Genomic DNA, 27,650 nt, shown 5'->3' with positions numbered 1-27,650 from the left:
GTGGCTTACCCTTTTAATGGCTAAATGAGCATTCAGCCAACTGCCATGTTATGTTTATGGGTACCTTAAAGGGTTATTAGCATTTAACAAAATCTAGTCTAGAATAATAGCCCAGACATGTCTAGTTGCTCACTCCTGAGACCCTCTGCGATCACTAGTTATAAGCAGGGGAAGTGTGCGGCATCGTGCTCCACTCCCCAGCCATCCAGCAGATCTTACCTATTTGATATACATAGACTTATAGAGGGAAAAATCACATAGGATTAATAGCCAGGGACTGAGTGTCAGGCTGATGCTAATTTCCGTAGCTTATCAATAGCAACCACTACGGGTTCAAAGCTTTTGACATGTCAGGGCAACATGTCCAAGGTCTTTTAAGATCATAGTAAGTCTTTAAAGGGGTACTCCACCCCTAGACATCTTATAGCCTTATCCAAAGGATAGGGGATTAGATGTCTGATCGCAGGGGGGGGGGGGGGGGGTCTGGCCGCTGGGACCCCCTGTGATCTTCAGACTAGCACCCCGGCGTTATGATTATTTATGTTCAGAACGCTGGCTGTGCTAGGCTACGGGCAGCTGTGGTCATCACTCCCCCCTCCATTAATGTCTATGGGAGGGGGATGACGGCTGCGGTCACTCGGCATGGAGCAGAGTTCATGCTGTGCAGTGGATTACTGGGGTGCTGGGCCAGAGCTCATGAGGGTCCCAGTGGCTGTACCCCCTCCCTCGATCAGACATCTTATGTCTAGGGGCAGAGTACCCCTCTAATATGGGAGCACTTTTATGGTACCCAAGCTCAATCTATAATTTTTTCGTATGACCAGTTTACTTAGGCGACTAATGTTTATGAGGACAGTGCTGCTGACAGTAAGGCCCCAAAAATATAAGGTTCACAAGCTAAGATTGTGGAATATGATGTTAAAATGGCTGCCTCAGAACAAAGCAGCCTCCTTAGGGTATATTCACACATGACAAATGTGTTTCAGATTTTTCTTGCAAAAATTGGGCAACTGAAATTTAATTTTATATATCTGAATGAGATGCATGTACGTGGATTTCTACTAACTTCAGTCAGATAAATAGCTATATACATAGTCTACACCGAGGCCTAGTAACATGGGGGATTGATTAGGTTAAATTCACAAATTTGAGACTGAAAACTTCAAAACTAGCAATTTCTAGCTAAGTAAAGCGTCCTAAACTCTCCATAGTGTATACCACATATGTACAGTGTTTGAGGCTATCATTACCTTGGACATACATTGACATACCTCAATGCTTATAACGTGCAATATATGTTTCCCCGGTATCTGCTTTAAATAAAAGTGCTCTCATTTGTAAAGCCTGTTCTTAGTGTAATTGCAAGTTACTTTATAGTTCTAAACACATGCTTTGGATGTTCATGACTCATTAACTGAACAGGAAATCGGAAACTTTAATTACAAATTAACTTTTATTATAGACTCAGCATAATACCACATGTAACAACCATAAAACCACTGTCTTTTATACTCGTTCCAGGAATGCAGTCACCAGTTCAGTATAAGCGTGCACAACAAAAACACGGGTTCTGTTTTCTCTTTTGATTATTCGTTAACACCAAAGATCTACATGCAACTTGTCATTTCAGCAAAAATTACAAAAAAATCTAAAAAGGGGAGTATTTTCTTACATGATTATTTCTTGCAATAGACAGAGATCCTATTCTGAATGGTGCATGGCTGAGTTGGCTTAAAATAACTTCCTTTTCAGGTTTCACGGTTCTGTCCCATGTCTGTTGCCAAAACAACTGATTTCTATGTCAACAGAGTAGTGATATAAATTTATTAACGTCATGCACTTCGTTCTGAAATATGTGCGCCATTGGAGGACTTAAAGGAGTAGTCCAGTGGTGAACAACTTATCCCCTATCCTAAGGATAGGGGATAAGTTGCAGATCGCGGGGGCTCCGACCGCTGGGGCCCCCCGCGATCTCCTGTACGGGGCCCCAACAGCCCGCGGGAAGGGGGCGTGTCGACCTCCGCACAAAGCGGCGGCCGACACACACCCTCAATACAACTCTATGGCAGAGCCGGAGCACTGCCTTCGTCAATCTCCGGCTCTGTCATAGCGTTGTATTGAGGGGGCGTGTCGGCCGCCGCTTCGTGCGGTGGTCGACACCTGCTATCTGGCCGGAGAGCCTGGCCCCCGTACAGAGAGCTCGCAGGGGGCCCCAGCGGTCGGACCCCCCGCAATCTCAAACTTATCCGCTATCCTTAGGATAGGGGATAAGTTTTTCACCACTGGACTACTCTTTAAAGGGGTACTCCGGTGGAAAACAATTTGTTTTAAATCAACTGGTGCCAGAAAATTAAACAGATTAGTAAATTACTTCTATTAAAAAATCTTAATCCTTCCAGTACTTATCAGCTGCTGTTTACTATAGAGAAAGTTATTTTCTTTTCTAATTTATTTTCTGTCTGTCCACAGTGCTCTCTGCTGACACCTCTGTCCATGTCAGGAACTCTCCAGAGCAGGATAGGTTTGCTATGGGGATTTGCTCCTGCTCTGGGCATTTCCTGACCTGGACAGAGGTGTCAGCAGAGAGCACTGTGGTCAGACAGAAAATAAATTCAAAAAGAAAAGAACTTTCTCTGTAGTATACAGCAGATGATACATTCTGGAAGGATTAGATTTTTTCAATAGAAGTAATTTACAAATCTGTATAACTTTCTGGCACCCGTTGACTTAAAATAAATTGTTTTCCACCAGAGTACTCCTTAATTCAGTCACCTGATGCCAAAAGAAGCAAAACCACAGCAATCTACAATTTTTTTTTAACAATATAAAGGGGTATTCCGGCATCAGAAAATTGCATTTGAATAATACCATCACCCCAGCATATATAACTTACTTAAAAATGCCCCTATGACAAAATATTGTATATTTAATTTCACTGTCTGACACATTCCTGCTAGAAACTGCAGTTGTTAGGCAGCATTTCCATAGCAACAAGACTGTTAAATTGGCTTGGCTGGCATAAGTGCTGTTAAGGGACAGACCGCTTGGTGGTGGTGGTGGTAAGGCTACTTCTCCTGTGTTAGTCCCCACATTGTACAATAGCAATATTTTACTTTTCCAGCAAGTTTAAAATAATTGAAAACATTAAGAGAAATATAAAAGGTTACAGAGCATATTTTCTCTTTCTGTCCTTTAAAGGGACACTCTGATTTGGTTAAAAGCAAATTATGGCGTTCTAGGGTTGAAAAATAATATACTCCCGTCTCCTGTTTCTCCCAGGGTTTACTGTCCCTTATGATGCGCTGTCCCTGTTTGGCTGATGACGGTCCGAACACACTCTGCCTCAGTGATCTGCTGCAGTGTGCTCGGAAAGTCAGCAGGGGAGCCTGGAGAGCACGTCAACAGGAAAAGCAAACAGAGGGCCCAGGACAGACCTGAGTGCCGGCACTGGAGTGTGCAAATGGAGTATGCTTAAAGGGGTTATCCAGGAAAAAAAACTTTTTTTATATATCAACTGGCTCCAGAAAGTTAAACAGATTTGTAAATTACTTCTATTAAAAAATCTTAATCCTTTCAGTACTTATGAGCTTCTGAGGTTAAGGTTGTTCTTTTCTGTCTAAGTGCTCTCTGATGACACCTGTCTCAGGAACCGCCCAGTTTAGAAGAAATTTGCTATGGGGATTTGCTTCTAAACTGGGCGGTTCCCGAGACACGTGTCATCAGAGAGGACTTAGACAGAAAAGAACAAACTTAACTTAAGAAGCTCATAAGTACTGAAAGGATTAAGATTTTTTAATAGAAGTAACATACAAATCTGTTTAAGTTTCTGGAGCCAGTTGATATATAAAAAAAGTTTTTTTTTTCCTGGATAACCCCTTTAATTTCATTATTTTATAAACCTACAAGGCAGTAATTCACTTTTTAACTTAATTGCAATACTCCTTTAAGAGAGGACTCCATTCTTAAAAGATATATATTGCCTGAATAGTGAATGGTGTACATCTATGCTAGATATGTCCCCCCATTTTAAGATGGCCATGTATAATAACATTGGGGGGAATTTATCAAGGCAAAAATTGCACATTATCGCGCAAGCCCTCGGTTGTGTGAATTTTGTGCTCTTTTAAACCAGCCACGTCTGTATTAGAAGAGAATGTGGGAGCGTGACCTAATCGTGCAACTAATTTACTACAACAGCCAGTGGGCTAACGTATCCCGTAACTGAAATTTGCACTAGTTCGGAGCTGGAATATATTTTTTCAGGTTACCGATTGCCTGATTGATTTAGAGGTGTGCGTTTCTCAATGAATTGGCCACAGCATTTTCCTAAAGACCGGTGTGCAAGACACCAGGTTTAGTAAATTGCCCCCATTGAGTATATCACAATTAATACTGATAAGGATATACCAGTTGTCATACAAGTGCCATATGTATCCGTATTTTCCAATGTATTTATTAGTATTAAATTCTCCAGCATAAATCTCATACACAAAACCAATTGAGAACTCTGCTTAGCATCTGTCTAAAAAATGCTGCATTAATAAACATGAAGAACACTTTTACCTCCCACTCTCAAAGACAGAATAAAACAAAGACCAGCTGTATTCATCAATGGATCCTTGTTCTAAGCATAAAGGCTAATTACATTTTATTTTGAGCCTACACATGGAAAACTTTACAGTTGCCATAAGTGGCTTTCTGATATTCCATCCGACACACTGGCAATACTGCACGGGGAGGGAGGGAAAGAAAAGAAAAAACCCTGAATATGTAACACTTTCCAAGCCACATACCTGCTTTAACGTTAAACCTCTCTAGAAAGGTTGACCACATTTAATCATGGGCTTTTCAAAAAGATATGCAATTTGGAAATTATATATACAACTTTTATAGTGTATCTGTTGACATTGATATATTTCACTTTTCCACTGGGGTTCCACTTCATTTTGAAGACAAGAAAAACGCAGTCTGTAGAGCCATTTTTGGTGTACAAAAATACTGTAACCCCAGCAATAACCTCATGAACTTAAAAATAAAGCAATAGGATCTGTCGGGATTCGCCAGAGTTCATTTGAAAGCTGATCCACTATAGATCCGTTATGAATAATGTACACAGAGCCTTCCTAGACAAGGATATGCATAATTGGCAAAAGAGAAAGGATTCAGATACTGTATAGAGAATGGCATGAATGAGAAACGTCCATGTCTAAAAACATTTAAAAAGTTATATTGCTCACAATCCAAAACCAAGATGAAATATGGTTCCCGTAAACTAGTCTCAGGGACACGCTATTCAAATACTATCCCCATCATTTTTGTGTCCCCTTCACCATGCCACGATCAGGGGGAACCTATTTTCTTTTACGTAAGAGAATGCAACTATAAAGAAGGTAAGAAAATAAATTACATTTTCTTAATAGGCTGTGATTAAAAAACATAACAGTGTTTCTTAAAAACATCGATGATAGGAATATATCATTAGAAGTGCAAACAAACGAAAAACCCCAGCGAATTACTTTTATGGCTTGCCAGTTATTATTATGGCTCATGTGACATTTCCTGTGAATTTACTGGAAGAGAGAGCCAAGCTGCTTCCCTTCCATTACATGTGCGATAGCTTGTAAATAAAAATCTCTCTTACATTAAACTTATGTGATCTTAATAAAGGTCAATGTGGTTTTTTATGGCTCCTGGGTTAAACTGTAGATATACATTTTATTTTATATTTATATTCCCCGAGGTTACAGGATTCACAGGAGATATTTTTTAGTGCATTGCAGATAATGAGAAAACCCAAGTGTGTATTATACCATGACCGAAAATTTAGCAGAGCTTAAGGGTAAGATGCTAAGAAATGGTGGATGAGATGACATAAAACCAAAAGGGGTTGATCACCTTTTATGTATTTATGTTATATTAGGTGGAAAGGGAAAAAGCTATCAGGACATTACTAGCTCAAAGCAACTCACTCCTGACATCTACCTGTACCATGATGGCAAAGACATTTGCCTGCTCAAGACTAAAATTTGCCTGCTCCCGCAAGTTTTATATCAAGTCCTAAAGGACCTGCAGGATCACAATCCCATTGCATTACCCTGTCCTGCAGCTTCGCCCCACCCCACCAGTGCAGAGTGATAGATATATCCCTGTTTGGGTCTAGGGAGAGATTTATCAATCAATACCAGCGGGGCAGGCAACCACCACTAGGGGGATAAGATGCCTGATCTTGGGAGTCCCGCAGCTGGGGACGCCCGCGATCATGCACGCGGCACCCCGTTTGTAATCAGTCCATGGAGCGTATTTGCTATGGGTTTGTTTACGCTCGACCGCAGAGCCGGTGGTGTGTGACGTCACGCCCCCGCGTGACGTCACACTCCGCCCCTCAATGCAAGCCTACGGGAGGGGGCGTGATAGGTATCACGCCCCCTCCCATAGGCTTGCATTGAGGGGCGGAGCGTGACGTCGGGCGGGGGCGTGACGTCACACGCCGCCGGCTCTGCGGTCGAGCGTAATCAAACCCATAGCGAATACACTCCGGGGACTGATTACAAACGGGGTGCCCCACGCATGATCGTGGGCGTCCCCAGCTGCGGGACTTCCAAGATCAAGCATCTTATCCCCTATCCTTTGGATAGGGGATAAGATGTTTAAGCAACGGAGAACCCCTTTAAGACCTTGAAAATTAAAACATATGTAGTCAAATTGTTGTGTTTTGTCTTAAGTAAAAACAATACTTTCTTGGCATTGAATGAATATGCATGTACACAAGAACACATATCTGCAGGGTAATAAAGCAGAATAAGCGTAATCACATTATATTAGTAAGCATGACGTCGAAGGAAACCACATCTCGCACAGGTTTATCTCTGACTGGGCAGGAAACATCTGATGGTCGCCTAGCAACCCTGGAATCCAGGCTAATAAGTCTGGGGAATTCCACGTCTTAGCGATGGTGCACCACCAATTATTCTGGTGGCGGGGATATCACATTTTCAGATCTTATTGTTATTTCTTATTGAATTATGAAGGATATGGAATCTTGCTATTACTCAAAACAATGTAATGACAGGGTGCAACATGGCCAAACCATATGTTCTCCTTAGATGGTAATAAAAAATAAAGTTTAAAAAATAGTCAGGTTTTATGTTTTTAGTATATGAAATATAGCTACATATTCCTAAGATTATAGTGGTTAAAGTCTTGTTATTAAAGTGTCATTATCTGGACATAGTTACATTCAAACTTGGTGTCTAATAACTTATTCATATCCATGGTCGGATTAGTAATGTCCCTATTTGGCCATTGATAGTATTCATTGGTATCTGTTCTGTAGAAAAGAAAGAATCCTGTTGGAACTAAAAGGATCTGACCCCATAATTGACACTAAATATACAGCTCCTAACATGAGAAATTTTAGAACCACCTAAATACAGTCTAAAAGGGCCTTATAAAATCGATTGCCTATTCTCAAGACAGCCCACAATATATATATATATATATATATATATATATATATATATATATATATGTCGGTGAAAAAGCTGCCTGTGAGTAGCGAAACAATTGTTGCTTAGCATTTCCACCTGCAATAAACCGCTTGACCGGAACCAGTGTGCCCATTACTTTTTCGTCTTCATTTGGCCCACAATATTAGATTGGTGGGAAACAAACTTCTGACAATCCCCCACGGATCAGCTTTTCGAAGAGGCAGCAGCTCTTGTGTAAGTGACCCAGTCTCTTCAATGTTAACCAGCGTTCAAACTGGAATCGATGTACATTTAGTGGTAGTGCTGCAAGGTAATTCAGCTTTTGCCTTTTTAAGCAAATGGTGCGACACTGCAGTACCTTAAACCTCCACTACTTAAAGTGCGATGATGCAGATATGAGCGCTGGTAAACATTTGTTGATTGTTGAGGGTGCCAGGAGTTTGACCTCCCCCCCCCCTCCTCCTCCTCCTCCATCCTTTGGTCTAAGGAAAGAGGTTTGATAACAGGATAAAGAAGCATTTTGTACCTGATAAGATACATTACAAAGTTTCTTATATTTAATATTGTTATATTAAAAATTCTTTGAACCCACAGTGCCTATATTAAGCCCCATCATCAATTCCAAAGATTATTTGTTAGAACAAAAAAGACAAAGATATGTAAAATATTACTACATTTTTTTCACTCCAAGAAACACAAAATGGCAGCCATAATCCTTACCGGCATTAAAGCGGTAGACCATGCAGCTTGTATCAATAGATTCTGCAACATTTCAAATGAATTGAAGTACGGTATGTGACACATCCAGGTCTTCACATAAGCATAGAAATCTGGATGGGTCACCAGGTTGTTGTGGCCTGTGTTGCTAAGAACCAGCCCAATTTGTTGTCCACTGCTTAGCATCCAGTTGCGCTGAAAAACTCCCTAGGCATCCTAAATATGCAAAGAGATTTCTGTGGAGTCTCCCTTTAAATAGGTACTCCGCCCCTGGACATCTTATACCCTATACAAGGGATAGGGGATAAGATGTCTGATTGTGGGGTTTTGGCGGCCTTGGTCGTGACATCACGCCATGGCCCCTCCTTTCATGTCTATGGAAGGGGGCGAGCGACCACAGCCGGACCCCATGAGAGCAGACATCGTATCCCCTATCCTTTGGATGTCCGGGGCGGAATACCCCTTTAAGATGTTGCATATCGTTGTGGAAATACTTTATGCACCATATTCATTTACAGAAAAGCTTAGGCAGTATACACAGGCTTTTAAAAAATAAACTAATACCAGATCAATAGCACTGCAAGACAGTGTCAATTTTCTTAAAAGCCTGTGTATACATCTTAAGCCTTTGAATTGGGAATCATTTATTCCTATGTGCTCAGATAAGCTGATAATAACAGCTGTCTATTCAGACAAAGACTTAGGTTATTAGAATATGTTAAACGATAAGGTTATTTTGGGTAAGAGCAAATCATAAACTTCACATGTAAATGTTATAATGCCATATCACAAATAATAATAATGAGCGATTGATCCAGAATCTCAGCAAGAGGCCTGTAAGTGTGTTTCGGGGGAATAATCTAATCAAAATCATTATTGGTCATGCTGGTAAATGTGGTTGGAAGGTACCTAGTCGGCACCGCTAACGCTGGGCTAATCAAAGTCAACCATCTATTCATTGCCCAGATCTAAGCAAGAAGATCAATTCCTTGTTGCCAGTCATAGCCCTCCTACTACTATCAGTAATGCAGAATTAAAAAATATATATATGTTTTCATAATATATGAGTACAAAAAGCTCTTGGAACTTACTTTGCTGATGTTTCTTCATCGTATTTTGTTTTCAGGTCAAATAATGCTGCCTGAGACTTTTCCAATGCTGCAGAAGAGATAAAGATTAGATCAGAAAATGTATACAAAAAAAAAAGAAATATTCAGTGAAAATTGGGCAGCTGTTTACTCTTTGCAGCAGAAAAGACAGGGACATATTCCCATTTAAAGGGGTACTCCGGACCTAAGACATCTTATCCCCTATCTAATGGATAGGGGATAAGATGCCTGATCGTGGGGGTCCCACCACTGGGGACCCCCGCAATCTGTCATGCAGCACCCCCTATCATCAGCCTCACGGAGCGAAGATCGCGCCATGTATGATGACTCACGATCACAGGGCTGGAGTATCGGGATGTCACGGCTCCACCCCTTGGTGACATCACACCCCGCCCCCTCAATGCAAGTCTGTGGAAGGGAGCGTGGCAGCGGGATCAGACATCTTATCCCCTATCTTTTGGATAGTGGATAAGATAGTCTTAGGGCCAGAGTACCCCTTCAACCCCTTAAGGATGCAGGACGTAAATGTACGTCCTGGTGCGGTGGTACTTAACGCACCAGGACGTACATTTACGTCCTGTACATAACAGCGGGCATCGGAGCGATGCCCGTGTCATGCACGGCTGATCCCTGCTGCTGATCAATACAGATCCTGGCATCTGTGGCAGTACGCGATTTCAATGAATGATTCAATCGCCCGCAGCGCTGCTGCGGGGATACGATCATTCAGAACGCCGCACGGAGGTCCCCTCACCTGCCTCTGCCCGGCTCCCGGTGTCTTCTGCTCTGGTCTGAGATCGAGCAGACCAGAGCAGAAGATGATCGATAACACTGATCTATTCTATGTCCTCTACATAGAACAGACCAGTATTAGCAATCATGGTATTGCTATGAATAGTCCCCTATGGTGACTATTCAAATGTAAAAAAAAATGTAAACAAAATAAAAGTTAAAAAAAAGTGAAAAATCTCCTCCCCCAATAAAAAAGTAAAAAGTCTGTTTTTTCCTATTTTACCCCCAAAAAGCGTAAAAAAGAAATTTAATAGACATATTTGGTATCACCACGTGCGTAAATAATCGAACTATTAAAATAAAATGTTAATGATCCCATACGGTGAACGGCGTGAACGTAATAAAAAAAAAAAATCAAAAACTGCTACTTTTTTTATACATTTTATTTTTTTTAAATTATAAAAAATGTATTCAAAGTTTTTTATATGCAAATGTGGTATAAAAAAAAGTACAGATCATGGCGCAAAAAATAAGCCCTCATACCGCCGATTATATGGAAAAATGAAAAAGTTATAGGTCATCAAAATAAAGGGATTATAAACGTACTAATTTGGTTAAAAAGTTTGTGATTTTTTTTTGTAAGCACAATAATAATATAAACGTATGTAATAATGGGTATCATTTTAATCGTATTGACCCTCAGAATAAAGAACACACGTAATTTTTACCGTAAATTGTACGGCGTGAAAACGAAACCTTCCAAAATTAGCAAAATTGCATTTTTCTTTTTAATTTCCTCACAAAAATGTTGTTTTTTGGTTGCGCCATACATTTTATGATTTAATGAGTGATGTCATTACAAAGGACAACTGGTCGCGCAAAAAACAAGCCCTCATACTAGTCTGTGGATGAAAATATTAAAGAGATATGAGTCCTTAAGGCGAAAATGGGCTGAGTCCTTAAAGGGTTAAGGCTACACATAAGGCTACTTTCTTAGGTAAAATGTATATGTTAAATGCTTTAAACGGATACTGTTGTATGTTATCCGTTTCCTACTGACTTCCATTATAAAAAACAAACAAAACAAAACATACCAAACTGTAACTGTATTCATTTTTTGGGGCATACATAATAGCGTGGTTGACCACGTTTTGGCATACAGTAAAATTCAACGGAAAGTAATGTTAACACGAACTGATACAAAAACGTGGTGTGAACCTAGCCTTATAAACAACCTTGCCTCCTTTTCACATTGTGCCTGATCCTATCTTTTCCTTTTTTTTTACTGCTTGATGCCTAGGTTAGGGACCACCACTCCACTCTGAAAGTAGTGGCCGGCCTGCAGACTTCACAAGGTGGTGAGCTTGTCAATGTCCCAATGCTGCCACGCACATTCAGGCCAGCAGCCATGATCTCACTCTGAACTTCCTATCTGACTGAAAGTGAGAGAAGGACAGAGCGCAGCATGGAAGTGAAATAGCCAGATGGGAAAACCCCTTTAAAAGGAAATGTGGAGATATGATCTCCTCTGAGATCATATCCTGAGCAGAAACCCTGTAACACCACTGACAACTCTGCCACAGTGAATCCACTTTAACATGACAAGGACAGGAAATAATCCACCAGTATGTCTAGCCCTAAGGTTCTTCTGTGTAGACCGCCATCAACACCGATGTATTAAAGTGAGCCAGCTACTCAACTGCATATCCTGAAAGCCATAAATGCAAGTCTGGGTATCTTCAGTCTAACTCAAGGCTTCACTTATATGCTGCAATACACAGAAAAATACCAGATCCTAAGTGTGGCATGTTCATCAGTGGACCTGGCAAAGAGGGGGTCTCTCCCCTTGAAACGCGTAGTCCTAGCGCTTTTTTATGTGAATACATTTTATTGTCCTTTCATCACTCGATTATCCGAGTGTTCCTTGCTACAACTGATATTCCTGGAAATCCTGGGAGAAGCGCCGATTGGAGCCTTTTCATACCCACAGTTGTGGATCTTTGTGCATTCTACCTGACCGACCTGAGACCTACTCCGGACGGGAGAGCTCCTGGCTGCACCCCGGCTAACTACCCTGATAACGGGCGAGAGGCTACTGAAGGTGTTGCACTCTCAGTGCAACACTTCCAGGTGAGCAGACTGTGATTACCCCACATTGCTCCTCCATTCTACCAGAATAACAGCACATTGCTGCGCACTTTTGTCTGTCTTTTTTCTTTCCCTCCATATAGTATGTTCATCTTTAACAGCCACATGGGTGTGAAATATGAACTTGGTCTTTATTTTTCTAAAAGTAACATAAAAACAATGCGTTTTGGGTACAGAACAGAGTGTACGGTAATACCCATTTTACCGAGCCATTTCATGCGATATGTACACTTGTGTCTAACTCAAGGCGCTTTTGCCCTGATTTATCATAATGTGTGGGAGAAAAATTGGAGAGGTTGTGCCATAACAACCAATCACAGCTCAGCTTTCCTATCATAATGAGCTCTGTTAATGTGAAAGCTGAGCTGTGATTGGTTGTAATAGGCAAAAGTCTCTGACATATTTTGATAAATTGGGTTCTATGGCCCAGATTTATCAAACTGTAAGAGTAAAAGTGAAGCGATTTTCCTACAGTAACCAATCACAGCTCAACTTTCACTTTACCAGAGCTTGTTATCTGAGTTGTGATTGGTGGCTGTGGAGAAATCACTCCATTTTTTCTCTCACAAAGTTTGATAAATCTGGGCCTATAACTTTGTGTTCTTAACTTTTTAGGATACGTTCAAAATCTGCAGCTGCAGCATGAGGAAGAAACAACAATCACATGTGGAGGCGAATGATTTAACCAATACTACCAGTGTTTTACCTGAAAAATCATGCTGCCATTGGGCACCACATGTGGGCATGGTTTCAGGTTTGATCAAAATGCACCCTTAGACTCATCCTATTATATTAACCCTTTTCACTGCCAGGATATATGTTCCTGTTCTATACTCTCTTGGATTACTCGTGAATAAGTTGACCTTATTTAGTTCCAACAATATTTTTTTGCACCCTTTTCTATGGTATGTAAACAGTATATAACTCTACAGTCGGTCATTTTTGATTGAGAATTTTGCCATTTTCAAGTAAAGGCATGCAAGCCCAAAGTAACAGCAGCTAAAATGTATTTCCTATCTCAAAGACATCTTAACTCTTTAAAAGGACTCAGCCCATTTTGGCATTATGGACTCGTTTTTTCCTCCTAGTCCTCTAAAAATCATAACTTTTATATTTTCATCCATGGACGGGCTTGTTTTTTGCGCGACCAGTTGTCCTTTGTAATGATATCACTCATTTTACCATAAAATGAATGGCGCAACCCGAAAAATACTATTTGTGTGGCGAAATTGAAAAGAAATGTAGCAAATTTTGGAAGGTTTTGTTTTCACGCTGTACAATTTATATTAAAAATGATGTTTTCTTTAGAAAAAATCTCAAAGTTTTTAACCAAATTAGTAAGTTTTATATTTTGACGACCTATAACTTTTTCATTTTTCCGTATAGGCGGCAGTATGAGGGCTAATTTTTTGCGCCATGATCTGTACACACATTTGCGTATATATAAAACTTTTAATACATTTTTTTATAACATTTTTTTGGGAATATGTTGTGACAAAAAAAGCAGCAATATTGGATATTTCTTTACGTTTACGCCGTTCACCGCACAGGATCATTAACATTATATTTTGATAGTTTGGACATTTACGCACGCGGCGATACCGAATATGTTTATGGGGGTTACAAGTCCCATAGGGATCAGTATTATCGGCTATCTTCTGCTCTGGTCCCCTGGAGATGGACGGAGGCAGGTGAGGGGACCTCCGTCCGCCATTATGGATGATCAGTTCCCCACGGCAGCGCCATGAACGATCAGATCATCCATTTTACCGACTGCACTGTCGCAGATGCCATGATCTGTATTGATCACGGCATCTGAGGGGTCAAATGGCGGACATCAGCGCGATAGCTCATGCCCGCCATTACCGGCGGGTCCCTGGCTGCTGATAGCAGCCGGGACCTGCCGTACATGACACAAACACCACTCCGGTGTTCACGGTCATGTACAGGACATAATTGTACGTCCTGGTGCGTTAAGTACCACCACCCCAGGACATACATTTACGTCCTGCTTTGTTAAGGGGTTGAAAACCACGAACAGTGAATTAACATAAAGCATCCAAACCTGACTGCAGAACTTGAACTCTGTGTTCAGTCTCCTCAAGCTTGGAAGATGTAGACATCTGAGTCTCCTGCAGTTTCCTGAAAGAGAATAAACCGCTCAGTAAATTATTTATTGGACACAGAACCACTAATATTGGAAAAAATCTAACAGATTTATTCATTTTGAAGTTTTAAACTTAATGAATTGGCAAAATTAGTTATGGACATTTATTTTCAGAGAATAATATTAAATCCTAATAACAGAGTAACTACTGTCATTTGCCATCCATTATAGGCACATCTTATCAGGCCAGCCAGGAAAGTCTTTTGTTGATTTGGGTAAAGAAAAGGCCTCAATGTGATGACTGTGATTGTGGGTGTTAATAACTTTATACCAAGAAGTTAAACATTTGATGACTGGTTTATTCTCAGAAGGTTTGTCCTTAATGCAAATCTGCTTTCACAGCATCAAAGTGATGGCCAAATATAGCAATGTCTCAGCAGGTATTCACACTAAAGTACGGCACAAACACTGTTAACGCTAAGAGCCTAGAAAAGCTGCAACCAAGAAAATTAATGAAAAAAAAAGCCTATACAAGGTGGATTTGCCATTGTGAAAAATAAGCATTGTCACCTGTACATAAAACAGTCAGTCCTTAGTTTGTCAGTATGCCAGTCCTACACATTAGGTTGGGGGCGTCAGGTCACTTATGTACATTTTATAGATTACTTTATTATTGTATATGGGAATTTCAAGCCCTAAAAGCTTTCCTTCTCCTAATAAAAGTTATTTATGCTCCAAAGGTCTATAGGAAGGAGTAGCAGTCACCTGATGATATTCAGCCAATCGAACAACAAAAAGACAACCCTACTAACTCTGCGATTGGTTGATTTACATTGGCAAATTTAGGTTTTCTGTGTAATCAGACATTTTTGGAGCTAGATCGATCAAGTACAGATAGATTATAACTGTTCCAAATCTGTTTCTATTTATATATATTTATATAACTTTTTAAAGAATGCCATAAGGGCGCGTTCACAAGGGGCAGATATGCTGTGGATTGTCTGAAGCAGAAAATCTTCAGAGTTTTTACACCAAAACAAAAATAAACAACATTCTATTTAAAATTTGCAGTTGTGGATATGCTGCACATTTTGGATGCAGAAAACACTGATTTTTTTGGCACAATTTTTGCTGCAGAAAATCCACAGCATATTTGTTGTCCTGTTTGAACGTGGTGCTTAACACAGTACAACATGTGGTTAAACCAAAGTCTAAAGCCAGTCAAAAATTTTTTTCTTTTAAAGCCTTGCTGTTCACACTGGCCTCATTCATCCATTTTTACAAAAGCCATTACTTTTTCCCCAAATCCTGACAAGTATGGATGTAACCCTCCCTGGTAAAGAAAACCACTAATAAACATCAGATCTTCAGTATGAGAAAATAAATTCAGTTTCATGGATCCCTGTGAGATAAATATAGGTATCAACTACAATACAGCTATATTTTCAGTCCCAGTAGCATTTTCAGCAGCGTTAGGCATTATTGTGCAAAAATGTGCAACTTTTTTACATCACATTTCTTGTGTAAGCATCGATAAATTCCCCCAACATCTCTTTTGCTTTTTGCTGGATTTAAAGGAGTAGTCTGGCACGCACTTTTCTTATTTTATCCGGTCCCGGCTGCAAAAAAACCCAAAAAACTTTCTCTTGCCTGCCTGCACACCCCCGGAGCTCCGGTACAGGTAGTTCGGTCGCTAGGCTGTTTGCTTCTTACTTCCTGTTAGCCCGGCACGTCACACGGAGCTTCAGCCTATCACCAGCCGCAGCAATGTCCAGCCTCGGCCGGTGACAGGCTGAAGCTCCGTGTGACGTGCCGGGCTGATAGGAAGTAAGAAGCAAACAGCCCGGTGATCGAACACCTGTATTGGAGCTCTGGGGGCGCGTAGGCAGGCAAGAGAAAGTTTGTTTTCTTTTTTTTTTTTTTTTTTGCAGCCCGAACCGGATAAAATAAGAAAAGTGCGCGCCGGACTACTCCTTTAAATTGTTTCAGTCTCATCCTGTAAGTGGAGAGGAGTGTCATGAACCAACCACCTGATTGCCTGTTATGTCACAGACAGTGTCATGAACCAACCACCTGATTGCCTGTTATGTCACAGACAGTGTCATGAACCAACCACCTGATCGCTTGTAATGTCACAGACCGTGTCATGAACCAACCCCCTGATCCCTTGTAATGTCACAGACAGTGTCATGAACCAACCACCTGATCCCTTGTAATGTCACAGACTGTGTCATGAACCAACCACCTGATCCCTTGTAATGTCACAGTCTGTGACATTACAAGGGATCAGGTGATTGGTTCATGACACTGTCTGTGACATTACAAGCAATCACCTGATCCCTTGTAATGTCACAGACAGTGTCATGAACCAATCACCTGATCCCTTGTAATGTCACAGACAGTGTCATGAACCAACCACAGGATCTCTTGTAATGTCATAGACAGTGTCATGAACCAACCCCCTGATCCCTTGTAATGTCACAGACAGTGTCATGAACCAACCACCTGATTGCTTTTAATGTCACAGACAGTGTCATGAACCAACCCCCTGATCCCTTGTAATGTCACAGACAGTGTCATGAACCAACCACCTGATCCCTTGTAATGTCACAGACGGTGTCATGAACCAACCACCTGATCCCTTGTAATGTCACAGACAGTGTCATGAACCAACCACCTGATCGCTTGTAATGTCACAGACAGTGTCATGAACCAACCACCTGATCGCCTGTTATGTCACAGATGGTGTCATGAACCAACCACCTGATCGCTTGTTATGTCACAGACGGTGTCATGAACCAACCACCTGATCGCTTGTTATGTCACAGACGGTGTCATGAACCAACCACCTGATTGCTTGCTATGTCACAGACAGTGTCATGAACCAAGTGATCACCTGTAATGTCACTGGATCATGAACATCCTGAACCAAAAGAGGGGAAACGACTACATCTTGACATACTAAAAACAAATGAGGGACTATTTTGATGAATGTCTCATTGGTCTCAACTGAGGGGACATTCTCAAAGCCAGCATTCTCAAAGCCCGAGACTTAGTCCGACACGATGCGATTAGTAGTCAAAATGCCGGAAGTCCCAGGCAAAGTCTATGGGCGCCATATCGGGCTAAGTCTCGGGCTATGAGAATACCTGACTGCTTATATATAAAGTATCCTGCCGACGGTTTGGTGTGAAAGATATCTTTTAAGTCCCAGATAAAAAGGTCCAGCTTACACTTTATAATATTTGATTAGGATTTCCAACAGTCTGTTAGTCAGAAAGAGGAGACGTCAATGTAGCTGCCAATTCTGACCGTTGTATCAGTTTACTGCAATACCAACGATAATCTGCCTGAACATATTTATAGCACAGAAAGGTCTATGGATACATTTAATACTATTTATGCTAAAAAAAAACTTTTTATTTATTTATTTTTTGTGTCAGCAGCTTCAGCACGAGAAGACTTCAGTTTTACTACCACTAAAGCAATCTGGATTCCCATCCGTCAGTTTTACTATGGCAGTCAATGGGACAATAATTGAGTATCAGGACTGGCAGCCATTGTTTTGATCTGTTGAATTCATCTCCTTATTGGCTTAGCTGACTAAAGATGCATTGAAGGGCCCCTATTACATTTTGAACACCTTTAATTGAATAGGTCTGTAGAGCTATGGGGGTCCTAGTATTGCAACTGTGACTTCTGCAGTACCATCTAAATAGAGCAGCTTGCGTACTGTAATGCCACAGACAATACCAGACATGACCCATGGCCAGATGTGGCGCTGTTTTGGGAAGAAAGTAGCAATGTATTTCCAACTGTGGACAACTCCTTTACAACTCCTCAGCACCAAGCTAAATTCAATGATATGCAATGTAAGGCAGCCTGGCCTGAACACAATTGACAGCAATGCTTTTCAGTGGCTGCTCATATCTATACACACATATGAGCGGTATTGTACATTAGTAATGCTAATAAAGCCACTCACCTCTCTTTTTCAGCAAAGTCATTTTGTAACTTTTGTTCTTTCTCCAGAGCCAGATTTTCTGCCTGGTTCTTTAGGGTCTGTTCATATTCCCGGATTTTCTCTCTAAGTGCTTTTATTGTAACCTCTGTAGAAAAACAATTGGGAGAAAATGTGTTTACATAGCTCTGTGTGGTTATATAATACAAGGCTTTCTTTACCCTGTAGGATCAGTGTGTTTTAAACTCCATCTCTTCAACTCTGACACAAAATCAATAGATATGAGTCCCTTTGGAGACCTTTTACTCCCTAAATGTTAAATTGAACTTTAAACGTTTCAGTTGAGAAGGATCAATGGATTTTGCTGGGAAACAGAGCCAGGGTTTCTGCAACATGCCTGAAAAGAAAAAAATCAATGCTAAAACATAATATCACCTTATTGAACAGTTTCAAATTATCTCTCTGTTGAGCTGGGATTAATAAAGTCTCAGTGTGGGTTAAAGCATGAATTAACATGTGGAACCGTTTATTCATTTTTCTGCGCACATTAGGACATTAATTTCCCATAGCCTCCACGCGTATGATGAATGCTCCGCATGCCTCTCTGCTTCTGCTCCAGCCATTTGCATATTTCTCGGATTGCATTGTGATGTAAATCAATTAAATTCATCTTAAAGTCTGTAGACACGAACAATTAAAGAGCCACACAAGAGGAAACACAAACCGTTACCTCAGCGCAAATGTGACCTGATTCGCTCTGCTACTCTGGTGATGAGCTGTTGACTATCCGGAGTTAACGCATGCCGTCAGGTATATTGAAAGAGAATAAAGACTCCATGCTGAATGAATCACTTAGAAAAAGCATCGCTGCTGTCTTCAATAAACAGCACCTTCCTTGTCCTCAGTTTGTATGTGGTATTGCAGCTTGGTTCTATTGAAGCGAATAGAGCAGAGTTGTAATACCATACACAATCCAACATCCGGTGTGGCGCTGTTTCCGAAAGAAAGCAACTGTTTTTCTAATCCATGATAACTCCATTAAAAAATGTACTGGGCATTTCTGAAGACCTTTCAAAATCTGCTGTATTGTGTGTAGATGAAAAACATCTCATATGGATTAAAGGAGTAGTCCAGTGTCCATATGGATTAAAGGAGTAGTCCAGATGAGAAACATTTCATATGGATTAAAAGAGTAGTCCAGTCCAGAAACATCTCATATGGATTAAAGGAGTAGTCCAGTGCTGAAAAACGTATCCCCCGGCTCGCTGGCCAGATAGCGGGTGTCGACCACCGCACGAAGCAACGGGCAACACGCCCCCTCAATACAACTCTATGGTAGAGCCAGAGCGCTTCGGCTCTGCCATAGAGTTATATTGAGGGTGTGTGTCGGAGATCGCACAGGAGATCGCAGGGGGTCCCAGCGGTCGCCCCCCCCGCGATCTGAAACTTATCCCCTATCCTTAGGATAGGGGATACATTTTTTCAGCACTGGACTACCCCTTTAAACTCTGCATTTTTTTGGCAGTTTTTCCTTCTTCAGGCTCCACCCCTAATTGTCAGTTTCCCTTAAAGGAGTAGTCCAGTGGTGATTCAGTGGTGAGCAACTTATCCCCTATCCTAAGGATAGGGGATAAGTTGCAGATTGCGGGGGGTCCGACCGCTGGGGCCCCTGCGATCTCCTGTACGGAGCCCCGACAGCCCGCTGGAAGGGGGCGTGTCGACCTCCGCACGAGGCGGCGGCCGACACGCCCCCTCAATACAACTCTATGGCAGAGCCGAAGCGCTGCCTTCGGCAATCTCCGGCTCTGCCATAGAGATGTATTGAGGGGGCGTGTCGGCCGCCGCCTCGTGCGGGGGTCGACACCCGCTATCTCGGCGGAGAGCCGGGGCCCCGTACAGAGAGATCGCAGGGGGCCCCAGCGGTCGGACCCCCCGCAATCTCAAACTTATCCCCTATCCTTAGGATAGGGGATAAGTTTTTCACCACTGGACTACCCCTTTAAGCTCAGCTGCAAATAAATAATAGAATAAAATAGAATAAATAAAGGATAGCTGCAATGAGGTCTTCCATATACAGTACTGAGATTAAGGAGGACATCCTACTCCTGTCTCTAATGTTCTCTGTGCTGCTGCTAAGTGGTGTGAAAGCGATCAATATTGAACAGTAAAATAATAGAGTTTCCAGTTCTCAAATACCTCAGGGGTATTTGTACAAAGGGTTGTACAATGGATGTTTGTAAAGGTGCATACATTTTATTATAAATAACTTTTACACATAATATATATGTGATTGGCCACAATTCACATTCAATAGCAGTTCGTATTCAATAATGCGGTATCTGAATAACTGATGTTATTCAGATACCGCATTATTGAATACAAACTGCTATTTTGCAGTTATATATATATATATATATTCATTCAGAAATGTCCTTCCATACACACTGGACACTTTTCTTGTATCTTACAGGTTTCCCTTTTTATAGATTGTCCATTTATTATCAAGTATATTTTCATGTTATTTTATATCACACAGGCCCTGTGAGAAATGCTATGTTTTAAAGTTATTTATAATAAAATGTATGCATATTTGCAAAAATCCATTGTACAACCCTTTTGGCTGAGGTATTTGAGGACTTGGAACTCTATTATTTTACATTCCATTGTGATTTCACCTGAGGGTACAGGTGCATCCGGTTAACCTCGTACAATTTTTCTTGCGAGCTGTCCATCTATTTCAATATTAACAGTGTTTTTTTAAATCCAGCAACGGGTGAGATAAAACACTTACTAGAGTCAGCATCTGTATGTGTTTGTGCCTCACTCTCTCAGAAGCCACTCCCTTCTCCTTCTGTCTCCAGTGACAGCAGCTGTAATCTGATCCCTCAGTGAGTAAATAATCCGACTTCATTTCTGTCTCACAAGATAGATTTTAAGTGAATTTTGAGCAAATCACTAAAGCAGGAGATTGGGGGGGGGGGGGGGACAAAAGGGAGTCTGAAGTTTCTTGTTTTTGCTTGTGCTATTACTTTATGGAAAGATCATTGAAATGACAGTGACTCTTCAGCATGCATCAATCTACTATGTGTTGCTGTTGGTAGTATCTGGCAAGCCTTTGGAGTAACATCGAGGCAGTTGGGGACCTTAGGCAATTGCTCCATTTGGCATCCTTAAAGGGGTACTCCGGTGAAAACCTTTTTTCTTTTAAATCAACTGGTGGCAAAAAGTTAAACATATTTGTAAATTACTTCTATTAAAAAATCTTAATCCTTCCTGTACTTATTAGCTGTTGAATACTACAGAGGAAATTATTTTCTTTTTGGAATGCTCTCTGATGACATCACGAGCACAGTTCTCTCTGCTGACGTTATTATAATAATAATGCTTTATTTACTGTTGTCTTTAGTGGGATTTGAACCCAAGTCCCCAGCACTGCAAGGCAGCAGTGCTAACCACTGAGCCACCATGCTGCCCTTAGCATACCTCTGCTATGCATGGTTGCTAAAATGGAAAGATGTCAGCAGAGAGAACTGTGCTCGTGCTGTCATCAGTGTTCAGAAAAGAAAGAAATTTCCTCTGTAGCATTCAGCAGCTAATAAGTACTGGAAGGATTAAGATTTTTTAATAGAAGTAATTTACAAATATGTTTAACTTTCTGCCACCAGTTGATTTAAAAGAAAAAAGTTTTTCACCGGAGTACCCCTTTAAACTCTAGCCCTGAATATCAAATCATACATGTTTGGTTTAAAAGAGAAGTCCAGTCTTAAAAAAACGTATCCTCTATCTGCAGAGGTCTGACTAAGTCACGCATGTGTACGAAACAGCTGTCGCAACGTTTCTTCTACCATTATCGGCGTCCTAGCCTCATGTACTACTCATGTACGCCTACTACACTGTGCTTTTGAATATGAAGTTTGAATAAAGAATTTTTATATGGAAGACAGTTCGGTGAGTGCTACCAGTCATCTTCCTTATACTGTACTTCTTTAATGGACTAAAATGTTTATGACTACATTGACAAAAGATGGTTCATCAGATGATTAATTGTTGAACAGTTTGCTTACCATCAACCTACTACCTAATGTGTATGCCTCCCTTTAGACATACTGGTTGAGCAGTACAGAGAGGTCCTTATAAATTGGCTATGAAATAGTTTCTATATAGCACTTATAACAGAATTGGATTCAAAGATATTTTTACACATTACATGAATAGCGTTATACAAGACAATGTTTGTAAGACATATTGGCACAAGAAACAGAACCTTTGTACTGATCTTTAAGTTAACAGGGGAATAACCGAAGATAATGTAGCCGAAAAGGTTATGCTTTCTTCTTGCAAGTGAAGAAATATGTCATGTGTTCACCTAGTAATGTAAGTTCTAGTTTATTCTTGCGTTAGCATAATACCCTGTTCTCATTTAGACTGTAATAGAAAACAGACTATGACCAGAACAGTCCCATTTCTTAGTGTTTCGGCTACAGGTTAACTGCAATCAAGTTCTGCACTTGCTTCGAGGCCAAGAACATTCAGCCTAAGAAGAAACACATAAGCCATTTAAATTGTTTTCGAGTAGCTCCAATTAGTCTGTTTTTCCACAGTATTTTAATTAGTTAAGGTCTCCGGCTCCAAGGTGGCCTGATCTGGTATTGGTCACACAGACTTGTATACAATAATCACTTCCAGCCGAGACCTAAAGGACTGCCCTATCATGCTAATCTTCTGACCAGAAGGCCTTTAACCATCTCCTCCTTGGCAGAACCAAAACTTGACAGGACAAAAGAACGTCATTCACCAACATAGCTAAAGTGTAAAAGTTTCTGTAAAGTTTCTAGCCTTTAGAAAGGCAGAAATGGCATTGTGGAATGTGATTGTCCGTACCAAAAAATGGCTTTACTGGTTGTCAACATTAATCAATGGTCATAATATAGGACATGTAGTCCTCCAAAAAATTGTGGGCAAACAATGAAAATCAATAGAAAAAAAAAATGCTACATATATTTCAAATGATAACATGGCAAATAGGAACCAATGTGGAGGGCAATTACCGTATTTATCGGCGTATAACACGCACTTTTAAAACTTAAATTTAAGGCAAAAGGTCTGCCTGTGTTAGACGCCGATAAGTCTTCTGGTCACTGATTAAAAGCGGCCGCAGCAGCTGCTTGTTAAGTATTATTAGCACGGCCGCAGCCACTTTAAATCAGTGACCAGCGGCGTCTCCTCCCCGCTCTGTAAAACTGTCACTTGTTTTCTCCCGCACTATCCACAGGTACTGGTGGATAGTGCGGGAGACGATGATTAAAATGAGCCCTACCTTGTCCGGATCTGCCCTACCTTTTAATCAGCGTCTCCCGCACTATCGACCAGTACCTGTGGATAATGCGGGTGAAAACAAGTGACAGTTTTACTTTTCATTTTTCTTACCTCCCCCTCCCTCATCATTCCCCCTTTCCCTGCTTTTCATAGTCTTGTTTATTTTCCTTACCTGGCTGCGCTTCGGCAGGTCAGGTCAGGTGGGGGATCTTGCAGGCTGTGGTCAGAGAAGCAGATGAGGGACGTCCTCTGCCGGCTTCTCTGTGCGGCATCAGTGACGTCACTTTTCATTTCCTGTAGTCGCCGCCGAAAAGTGACATCCCTGATGCCGCACAGAGGAGACAGGAGAGGACGTCACTCGTCTGCTTCACTGACCGCAGCCCGCAAGACAGCCGAAGCGCAGCCAGGTAAGGAAAGTGGAAGAATAGCATATACAGTGGTCTTCAACCTGCGGACCTCCAGATGTTGCAAAACTACAACTCCCAGCATGCCCGGACAGCCAATGGCTGTCCGGGCATGCTGAGAGTTGTAGTCTTGCAACATCTGGAGGTCCGCAGGTTGAAGACCACTGGCATAGGAGGAACATGATGGGGGGATGATGAGACAGGTTTGGGGGGATGATGAGACATATACGGATGTCTCCTGAATGTTGGTTGGATACACATAATGACTTACCAGTGGTCAGATTATCTGAAGTAGTTATAGAAAAATAATATTTCTAAACAGAATGGTAATGCTCGCATGGACTTCGGCACAGACACAGTCCTAAATCCAGTTCCGATAATTCTGTACACGTCTGCAAACAAAAACTACCGTATGTTCTACCTTACTATTAGATTTGTCATAATTTTACTGGCGCCTCTGCAGTACCTTTAACGGTCATGTAATAGCTAGTCTTATTACTTATTATCTTTAGTAGTTTACTTCTTTATTGCACCATGTACTAGTATTGTCACAGTTTTACTTATTAAAACCCAGAGATGCCAGTCTGTCTGTATAGACGACGCCAGGATTTATTTAATAAAACTTACAGGAGAAGATCTGCTGCTAACCTTACTGACAAAAATACCTGCTGCTATAATGAATTTAATAGTTTGTTTATATAGGTGGGGTATTCACTACAGAACATTATAACCCCATGTTAGGAATACAAGAAGATAATTACATACTACAATTACATATACTTTATAAAAGCTGAAAATGCACTGTTGGCTATGAGGATGTTCTGATCTGGAACCCGGATGGAAAACAATATGTTGTTTTAGTAAATACCTATATATCTTATAAGAATAAATGTTTCAGAATTATTTAGTAGCTTTGTATTGTGCTGTTCCTCGGTTATTCCTCGTGAATATTTATGAGTAACTGACAACTGAATTTTACCATTAAAGGGGTATTCCAGGCAAATACTTTTTTTATATACATCAACTGGCTCCGGAAAGTTAAACAGATTTGTAAATTACTTCTATTAAAAAATCTTAATCCTTCCAATAGTTATTAGCTTCTGAAGTTGAGTTGCTGTTTTCTGTCTAACTGCTTTCTGATGACTCACGTCACGGGAGCTGTCCAGCTCCTATGGGGATATTCTCCCATCATGCACAGCTCCCGGGACATGACATCATTATTGAGCAGTCAGACAGAAAACTTCAAAAGCTAATAACTATTGGAAGGATTAATATTTTTTAATAGAAGTAATTTACAAATCTGTTTTACTTTCTGGAGCCAGTTGATATATATATAAAAAAGTTTTTGCCTGGAATACCCCTTTAATCCTGTATACGGGGAGGGTCCCTACACAGTCCAGTGCGATACAGTCAACTCTAAAAAGATAATGCAAATGTATGTAGAGAAAAATAGATAGGGGGCACTGACATGAGTAGACGGCTAATTGGACATACACTATCCTGATATTGCTTGGCGGCGCAGTGGCAGAGACATACTGTATATTATATAGACACTATGGGTGCTCCATTCAATGTACACTATAGGGGACCGCTTGAATACAATACAAACATGGAACGAAGGGCTCAGAGGTTACGACCGTTTCACGCATAATGACGCACTTCTTCCGTCCTCTGAGCGCCCTTAAAAAGTCTGTCCTCACCATCCCACAACTCAAAACTTTAGAATAAAGAAATAGAAGGCATCTACTATGGTTTGTGCCCTACGTACTATGTTTGTATTGTATTGTATTGAAAAGACAGTGCCAGTGTGTAGGGGCATACCCCTGACTGATAACACCAAGGTGTCGATTTATTAAAAAAATGTCTAGGAGGAATAACAGGAACAGCACAATAATAATATTAGTATCAACAGATTCCACGGCACTTCACAATTTTGAGGGTAAAACATAGACTTCTAAGAAAAAATACTCTAGAATGGTTATTGTATAGGGACTAAAAGTATTAACTAAAACAGACAGGACTCTTTTACTAAAATAATACTTAGGATGAGCTCATGTCTCATCCATGTCATTGGGTTAACATCAGCCCAGCACACAGCCTTCCCTGCACAGCTTCCCTCAGTGTTATAGTACAAACCTTGATTTTTGACTTCAGCAAACTCTTTGTTGTATTCATCTAATGTCTCTCGAAGCTTTTGATTCTCTGTTTCAATATCGTGCATTCGTTGAACCTTTAGTTGCAATTGTTGTCCCAGATCCAAGGCAGGTACTGGATCTAATAAAAAGCAAAACATAAAAAATAAAGGTTCTGTTATATATATTAGCCTTCTACAGTTATGTTAAAGCAAGAAAGTTAAAAAACAAATCAAAAGTCTGAAATTGTAACCGCAAGTGTAGTATCAAGATGTATATATGCTTTAATACATACTTTTCAAATTTAAGGGAAACTCCACCCAAAACTAAAGTTCTCCACGTATCAGTCTCTTACCGGACTTTTTTTTCCCATGCCAAGGCCAGGCCAGTGCATAGTAAATCTGAATCATCTCTAGTAACACGTTTTGTTCTAATTCACACAGTTATAATTATAGGGATCTACTTATGGGCTCCTAGTGTATAAAGGAATATATAAAGAGGAGGATACATTCCACTGTCCTTCTAGCAGGTAGAGATGATATTGTCTCTAGCTGCCCACGTGATGCTTCATGAGACATGGGATACACAACAGTGGCACAAGTAAAAAAGCAAGAATAAAATCTAAGATTCAGTAGTAAATAGGAGGCTGAGCTAATGTACCTTTCAATAAGTACCGTATTTTTCGCCGTATAAGACGCACTTTTTCTTCCCCAAAACTGGGGGGGGAAAAGTTGGTGCGTGTTATACGGCAAATACACACACCTATCGCGGCGATCCATGCGGCCATCAACGGCCGGGACCCGCGTCTAATACAGGACATCACCGATCGCGGTGATGCCCTGTATTAACCCCTCAGACGCGGCGATCAAAGCTGACCGCCGCATCTGAAGGGAAAGTGACACTAACCCGGCTGCTCAGTCGGGCTGTTCGGGACCGGCGCGGTGAAATCGCGGCATCCCGAACAGCTTACAGGACACCGGGAGTGACCTTACCTGCCTCCTCGGTGTCTGCTCCGTGCCGGGATCCCCTGCAGGGCCGGCGCTCTCCTTCGATGCCATCACATCGTCACACACGCCGTCCCATCATACAATAGGAGCGGCGGGCGTAGCGACGTGATGACGGCGACGGAGAGCGTGGATCCCGGGGAAGAAGACGTCCGGAGCGCCGGAGACACCACAGGGATGCGGCAACAGCGATGGAGCGACATCCAGGGTTGCAGTGATGGGTCCGGAGCGGCGGGGACACATGAGTACTACCTCCTATCCAGTGGTCTTCAACCTGGTCTTCAACCAGGGAATTGAAGGGTAGGGGTGTGGCGCGATATTGGGGAAGGGATGGGATTTTATATTTCTTCATAAGCATTAATGTTATTTTGTTCCAGGAATGTATCTAATCCTGTTTTAAAGCTGTAAATGTTTCCTGCTGTGACCAGTTCCTGAGGTAGACTGTTCCATAAGTTCACAGTTCTTATGGTAAAGAAGGCGTGTCGCCCCTTGAGACTAAACTTTTTTCTTTTTAAACTTTTTAATGAAATCCC

General features: G+C 41.2%; 1 protein-coding gene across 3 annotated transcripts in view; it reads right to left on the bottom strand.

Annotated features, from left to right (window-relative positions):
• CUX1 (cut like homeobox 1) overlaps nucleotides 1–27,650 on the bottom strand; it is a 421,420-nt gene that overhangs the window by 210,181 nt on the left and 183,589 nt on the right. For all 3 annotated transcript variants that reach the window (XM_056558499.1, XM_056558500.1, XM_056558501.1), the window contains exons 5-8: nucleotides 26,118–26,255; nucleotides 18,286–18,409; nucleotides 14,259–14,335; nucleotides 9,296–9,362 (exon numbers count right to left, since the gene is read on the bottom strand). In XM_056558499.1, the coding sequence (XP_056414474.1) occupies nucleotides 9,296–9,362; nucleotides 14,259–14,335; nucleotides 18,286–18,409; nucleotides 26,118–26,255 (406 nt within the window). The remainder of the gene's footprint in view (nucleotides 1–9,295; nucleotides 9,363–14,258; nucleotides 14,336–18,285; nucleotides 18,410–26,117; nucleotides 26,256–27,650) is intronic.

This window comes from Hyla sarda, chromosome 2 (assembly GCF_029499605.1).
Source record: "Hyla sarda isolate aHylSar1 chromosome 2, aHylSar1.hap1, whole genome shotgun sequence".
NCBI classification, from domain to species: Eukaryota; Metazoa; Chordata; class Amphibia; order Anura; family Hylidae; genus Hyla; species Hyla sarda.
The sequence above is the reverse complement of the archived record's forward strand: the minus strand, read 5'-3'. Positions and strand labels throughout refer to the sequence as shown.